The sequence below is a fragment of the Colobus angolensis genome, unplaced genomic scaffold (assembly GCF_000951035.1).
Source record: "Colobus angolensis palliatus isolate OR3802 unplaced genomic scaffold, Cang.pa_1.0 Scaffold84, whole genome shotgun sequence".
Classification (NCBI taxonomy): domain Eukaryota; kingdom Metazoa; phylum Chordata; class Mammalia; order Primates; family Cercopithecidae; genus Colobus; species Colobus angolensis.
This window is the reverse complement of record NW_012122265.1, coordinates 1,811,585-1,818,102: the sequence shown is the minus strand read 5'-3', so window position 1 is coordinate 1,818,102 and position 6,518 is coordinate 1,811,585. Positions and strand designations below refer to the sequence as shown.

The following is a 6,518-nucleotide window of genomic DNA, read 5'->3' as shown; positions in this document are numbered from 1 at the left end:
TGTGTGTGTTGTGGGGGTGATGTGTGTGTGTGTTGGGGCTGATGTGTGTGTGTGTTGTGGGGGGTGATTGTGTGTGTTGCGGGGGGTGATGTGTGCGTGTGTTGCGGGGTCTGCACACGTGTAATGCTGTCTGGAGGTTCTGTGTTGTCATCCAGGTCCTGGCCTTGTCCCCATCCCCGTCACAGACTGAGGAGGCCTTGCTGGGCTGCTCCCCCATCCCTCCCTCCTTGGCCCCCTTCCCCAGCAGCAGAACTCCCAGATGTGGCCGCCCGCCCCCAAGTCTTTCTGGGGCCCGTTCTGGACTCCAAACCTTCCTCTGTGAATATTTTGCTGTACAACTCTCTGCGTCTTGATCCAATTTCTGTGATTTATATTTTCCATAATTCTCTCTGGTCAGGATTTTCAGATTTACGACCCGCATGCGCTCTGCTGTCCTGCGTTCTGGAGAAGGCCGTCTGTGTCCCCTGCCTGCTGTCTGCCGGGAGTGTGCTCTCCTGCACTGCTCTGCCCCCACCAGGACCTGGGGTGTGCCCCTCACGCGGGAGCCGCTCCCGCCTGCCTCCACCTTTCTGGGGGGTGGCAAAGTCTTCCTTGCAGCCCTGCCCTCCTCCCTCACCCCCTCCCGAGGCAAAGTTTCTCTGTCCCCCGTGGATTGACAGCTGGCACAGAGGGACGGGGTCTGGGGCTGGGAGTGTGGCCTGCAGATCCCTCCTGCACAAAGACCCCAGGGAAGTGGAGAGCGAAGGGTCCTACAGGCTCAGGCGGGGATGGGGCCCGCATTTTAGAGGGAAAAGCCGTGGGCAGCATCTGATGGGCATCCAGGCACCACGCTGGCCATAGTAACAGGTGGCACGTGCTGGCCAGTGCCCTCCTGAGCTGGCCCTGCGGATGGCCAGGATGCTGTGACCTTGGCTAGCCCCTACCTGCACCCCCCCGTGTCCCCCAGGGCCCCCCATGCAGAAGCAAGTGCACACTGTGGAGGGGGGTCTGCGGCTTTATTCACAGGCCCCAGGGGATAGAGGCAGCAAGGACAGAGATGCGGGCGATGCCCTGGGACGGCCTCTTCACCCCCAGGATTGTCAGGGAGCCCCTGACAGGATTGTGGGGGCTGGAGGATGTGGAGTCCCACGGGCGGCCCTGGTGTGCACGAGGGCGGAGGGTCTCTGCCTCGAGGGGCCTTCCTGTCCTCTCTACTTCCAGCGCCCGCCGACTTTGCCCTTGGCTGGGGTCCCAGCCTTCTTGCTGCTGCAAATGGGAAGCAAGTGATCCTTGAGGGTCAGGACCTCTGGCCGTGCCCCTCCTGGTCCTCCACTCTGGGTGGACGCTCAGCCCGACCCCACGCTGCTCTCCGGGCACAGGCCCAGCCCAAGCTCTCAGCGCACACCCAGCTTCAGTCCAAGCAGTGCCCACTCACCTGTGCCTGGCGGGCCTAGGTCATTAGTGTGGTTAGGGCACTGGCACGTGAGCCCAGGGCACCCTCCCTTTGTCCTTCCTTCCTTGCCTGAGGTACCACTGCAGACAGACCCCGAGCTTGGGAAGACTGTCTTGGCAGATGATAATCCTTTCACTTGGCCTTGAAAGAGCCCTTGCCCCTCCAGACGGTGGCCTCTGAGGGGTGGCGGTCCCAGGAACCTGCCCCGTTTGTCTGAGGCCTTCACGTGGCCGAGAGCCAGGAGGAGCTGGGTTCGGGTGAGAGACGGAGGCAGGAGGAGGACAGGAGTGCTCCGGCCCACGAGGCCAGCCCCTTTCAGACGCAGCTGGTCAGCAGGACGCCTGGCTGGCAAAGGCCGTGCCCTCACACACGTTCCTAAGCACCCTCAGCACATGCACACGTGCACACACGCAGGCACATGCACACCACGCCAACTGCCCGCCCTCAGAGGGGCCTGCAACGACCCCTGATGGCACAACAGGGAGACGGTGAGGTCGCGTGCACCAGGGAGGAGCCTGCCCTGGGCGCCACAGGGAAGCCAGGGCTACAGGAGGAGGGAGAAGAATCCCAGAAAACAATGAAACTCCAAGTAGCCCCCAAACACCGCGGTCCTTGGAGAACTGGAACTGGCTGCGCAGCTGGGCTCAGTGACAGGATCCCCAGTGTGGCGTTGCCGGGGGCACCCTGGGTGCAGCCCCGTGCGGGTGGTCAAGTAGCTGTGCCAAGGGATCCCACAGCCCCCCGGGACACGATTTGATGGACGAGGCGTCACCCTCCTGAGGAGTCCGTGATTTTACCCAGCGTCACAGAGGGGCTGGTGATGAAGACCTGGCTGCTTAATTCCCTGCCTAGGTCCCCTTGGAGGGTGGGACACTGGCAGATACCCCGGGGCCCAGGTTGGCTACACCAAAGGCCACCCAAGCAGCCCCTTCTAGGGGTCCCCTGGCTGCCCTCTCCCTGCAGCCAGTGCCAGACTTGGGGCGAGGGCGTGACAAGCAAGCCCCATTGGGTTCCCTCCTCCTGACTCTGCTATCCCCCAGGGCTCCCCTGCGTGCAGGAGAGGGAGGAGGCTCCGGGTCCCTGGCCACAGGCCTGTGCATGCTGGCCTGGGTGGCCTGGCCAGGTTAGTCTCGTTACTGCCTGCCCAGGCCAGCCACCACCGGCCCTTGTTAGGGACTGGTGACAGCGGCCGGCCCGGAGGGACCCCTGTGCCCAGCGTGGAGTGAGGACAGCAGGGCTACTCACTGCTTCTGGGCCTGGTCGATGCGGCTTCTGAGCGTGGTGATCTGTGAACAACATGAGTGACTCACTGAGACGACCCAGGGGCCAGGCCTGCGTGTCCTGGGTGAAGGCCCGTCTCCACCGCAGGGTGGGCTGGGCTGGGCGACCCAGGACTGCTGGGCCCCCACGAGGGCTCCTCGGCTCCCTTACTGTCTCCTGGCTCCTTGTGCAGGGGGACACTGTCCCTTGGCCCTCGGGCTCGCGCGTAGACTTACTCTCGCCAACCTGTACTGGCCTGGACTGCCACACACAGCAGCCCGTAGCTGGCCACTTACCTTCAGCCTGCGGCAGGATGTGGGGCAGGGGGCACGGAGCATGGATAGGGGGGTGGGGAGGGTGCAGGTGAGGCCTGCGGACCCCTCCTTCCCAGCTCCAGCTCCCTTCAACTGCTGAGCTCTGAGCTCCTGGGCCAGCCGTTCCTGCCCTCCTGCCTGCACCCGGGGGCACTCTGTGGCCGCTGCTGGCTTGAGGCGGAGTGCCTGGGAAGGTGGGGGCCCTTCCTCACTTGCCAACAGGGCAGCAGCCACTGGGAAGCCCCCGGCTGCAGGCACAAGGGGAGAGCGGGGGCAGGAGGAAGGCTCCAGGCCCCCTGCCACCAGCATCCTGAGCGACCCAGGTTTTTGCCATGCGAGAGGTTCACCTCACCGTGCAGCGCACACCCACGGGCCTGGCCCAGGGTGGGCCCGGCTACTTACAACTTGGCCAGCATCTGCACTCTGGCCCGGACATTCATGATCTAGAAAGACCAAGATGGTTACAAGGCTGGATGGACAGCTGAGGCCTCAAAGCTGTGGGCTAGCTTGGCCTGGTGATGGCCCTCCAGGCTCTGCAGTCCCTAGGGACCCGCTGTGGCCACGTCTATCCAGAGCCAGTGGGTCCCTGACTCAGCTCTGGGAACACAGCCTGGGTCCTGTGCAGTGAAGCCCATCTCAGGGCCAGCCGCTCTGGGAGAGCCCCGAGGGTGAAGTCAGGGCTGTCCCCCATGCCTGGACCCCTGGGGACAGCTCTGGGAGGGAGTGTACTGGGAGGGAGTGTAATCACCCTGCTTCTGTAGGAGGGGAGCTCGTGGAAACTCAGGTGGAACAGGTGGCATGCCCAGAGCCCCTGAGAAGGTGCTCGGATTTGCCTGGCTGGCTTGGACGGGTCGTCCCGCACCCCTGCACCTGAGTGGAGCACAGGCCCCGTGGGCAGGCTGCTCTCCGCTGGGGCCTCTGGCGGTGCTGGAGGGTGGACATCGTGTCCTGGATGGTGATGCTGGAGTGTCTGCATTCGCCCCAAGCACACAGGTCACCCACGGCTGCGCCCCTCACCCCTGAAGCCCACACGGGTGTTTGGGAGGGTGGGAAGCAGCTCGGCCTCCGTCCTAGCTCCCACATTGCACCCCAGCCCCTGAGGCCACCCAGGCAGGCTGCCTTCCCCAGCCCCAGCTTTGCCTGCAGCGATAATGCCTGCATGGGATGGGGGCTCTGCTCCGTCCCAGAGGGGCGCAGTCTCAGGCCCCCTTTTCCAGCCACGGGGTGCAGCGTGTCACCCCTCTCTGCCTGCCCCGAGGAAGCAGATGTCTGGGGCCCTGGTGGAAGCCAGAGCCTGGGTTTGCGGAGGAGGCTCTGTGGAAAGGACGCCCCACACCAGACGGCCTCGGTGCCCCGGGGCTGAGCTCGGTGATGATGGGGACTTTCTTTAAGCTTAAAGGGGGTTCAGAAAATGAACCCTGAGTCCACTCGGCCATGGCTGCTCTGCCATGACAGTCCTCATGGCAAGGGTGACCAAGGCTACCCACAGGGGTCAGGTTCATCGCTCAGGGTGCTGCGTGGCCAGCCAGGAGGACAGGCTCTGGCCACAGTCCCCAGCAGGAGAGCAGCCTCAGCCAGGGGTCAGTGGCGACAGCCTGTGTGGGCCTCTCAGGGCCCAGGGCCCTGCGATGGGCAGGTCCAGAGTTTGCTAGGGACGCAGGGAGTGGCTGCTCTGGCTGGTGGGTGAAAGCTGCTAGGGCCTCAGGGCCAGAGGTGCCAGGACTCACATCATATTTCTGGCGTTTCAACTTCTCCCCAAACTCGAACTTGTCGGTCTCCAGCTGGTGCAGGGTCTCCCAGAGCTCCTTGGCTTTGTCCCTGGGGCAGAGGAAGGGGTGAGGCTTTGTTGAATAAGCCCCAAAGGCAGGGCCAGGGCCCTGGAGTCCTCCTCCAGCCACTGAGGTGCACAGTCCTTGGCGGCTTGGGGAGCAGTCGGCAGCCCCGCAGCAGCCACCCCTCACCTCAGTTTGTCTTCACTGAGGTGGTCAATGTTGAGCGGCTTGCGTCTCTCAGCAAGAATCTTCTTCTTCATTTCGCGGGCCGTCTGCTTCTTGCCTCTCTTCTGGTCAGCCTGGAGGGGACAAGTCCAAAGAGAGGGGCCTGGTTTCAGGAGGGCACAGGGCGCAGCCCACACTGAAGGCTGCCACTATGCTCCCAGCAGCAGCACGCACCTTGGCCAGGTAGCTGCTGTAGTTGGCTCCCATGGAAGACAGAGCTTTCTTCTTCTTCAGGTCGTCCTCTGCCCTCCTCTTGGCATCCTCCTCCTCCCTTCTGGCCTTTTCCTCCTGTGGAGACCCCATTCCCAAGATGATCAGGGATGGAGAGAGGGCTGTGCTTTCTGGGCAGGCTTTAGGGACCCACCCTGGGCTTAGAACTGTCTGGAAGAACCCACCCTGGGCTTAGAACTCTCTGGAAGGACCCACCCTGGGCTTAGAACTATCTGGAAGGAAGCCCCAGGTCTTGGCCAGGATTTGTTGTCTTGCAAGGGGTTCTGCAGGGCGTGGGGGACTTAGCCAGTGGCTCTGATCATTGGTCAATGACAATGGGAACCCCAGGAGGAAGAAGGCCTCAGTCCCCTGCATTTCTCTGGGCCTGGGGTTCATTCGCTGATGAGACAGCAGTAGGGATGGTGCCCTCCTCACCGCCAGTCTGTTCTGGCGCTCCCTCTCCTTCTCTGCACGAATCCTCTGCTGCTCCGCTCTCTCCGCACGACGCTTCTCCTGCGGCCAGAGAAGTGCGTCTGCTTAGCCCTGTCCCCAGGTCCTCCGAGGGTGTCCACCAGCCCCTGCTGCAGCCTGAACTGCCCCACTCACGATTCTCTCCTTGAGAGCGACCAGCTCCTCCTCCTCCTTCTTCCGGGCTTCAAAGTGGCTGTCGATGAGGGCCTGGAGCTCCATTAGGTCTTTGTTCTGACGCTTCTTCTGGATGTCCTGTGGGCAGGGGCAGTGGGCGTCAGCCCCACCCCTCTCTCCAACCCCTGCCCTGCCTGGCCTGCCTTGCAGCAAGAGGCCCCTTCTCTTGCCCCAGCAGATAAGCCCTGAATCCCTTGGCCACCATGAAAATGGCAAGTGGCAAGGAATGTTTTGCCTTCTGCACATTGCCACAGCTGCTATCCTCATAGGGGCCAAGGGTGGCCTGATTTCTGAGCCACAGAGCAGGGATGGTGCCAAGCCATAAGGTCCTCAGCATCCTTAGGATGAACTGGCCCTGACTTGGCTCCGTCATCATCCTCAGAGATGCCCTGCATGGGCCTGGCAGAGAGAAGACTGCTGAGTGAGAAAAACTGTTGGATAAATAGATAGGCATGTGAACAGATGAACTGATGGATGGGTGGATGAGTGAGAGAGGATGGAGACAGATGACTGGGTGGATAGATGAATGGATGGATAGGTAGATGAGTAGAGGGATGGATATGTAGATTAATGGTAGAGGATGTGTGGATGGTGGGTGAGTGGCTGGGTGGGTGGATAGATGGGTGGGTGGATGGGAGGATGAACGGGTGAATGGGTGGG

General features: G+C 62.4%; 1 protein-coding gene across 6 annotated transcripts in view; it reads right to left on the bottom strand.

The window, feature by feature from the left end:
• Positions 1–979: 979 nt before the first annotated feature.
• The window catches only part of TNNT3 (troponin T type 3 (skeletal, fast)), an 18,921-nt gene continuing 13,382 nt past the window's right edge, over positions 980–6,518 (bottom strand). For 5 of the 6 annotated variants that reach the window (XM_011930067.1, XM_011930071.1, XM_011930066.1 and 2 more), the window contains 7 exons: positions 5,820–5,936; positions 5,649–5,726; positions 5,178–5,291; positions 4,968–5,077; positions 4,734–4,824; positions 2,678–2,718; positions 980–1,245 (listed from right to left, as the gene is read on the bottom strand). In XM_011930067.1, coding sequence (XP_011785457.1) covers positions 1,191–1,245; positions 2,678–2,718; positions 4,734–4,824; positions 4,968–5,077; positions 5,178–5,291; positions 5,649–5,726; positions 5,820–5,936 — 606 coding nt within the window. In that variant the 3' untranslated portion in view covers positions 980–1,190. Of the gene's footprint in view, positions 1,246–2,677; positions 2,719–3,408; positions 3,450–4,733; positions 4,825–4,967; positions 5,078–5,177; positions 5,292–5,648; positions 5,727–5,819; positions 5,937–6,518 lie in introns of all 6 variants that reach the window. The other variant, XM_011930069.1, reaches the window with a different exon arrangement.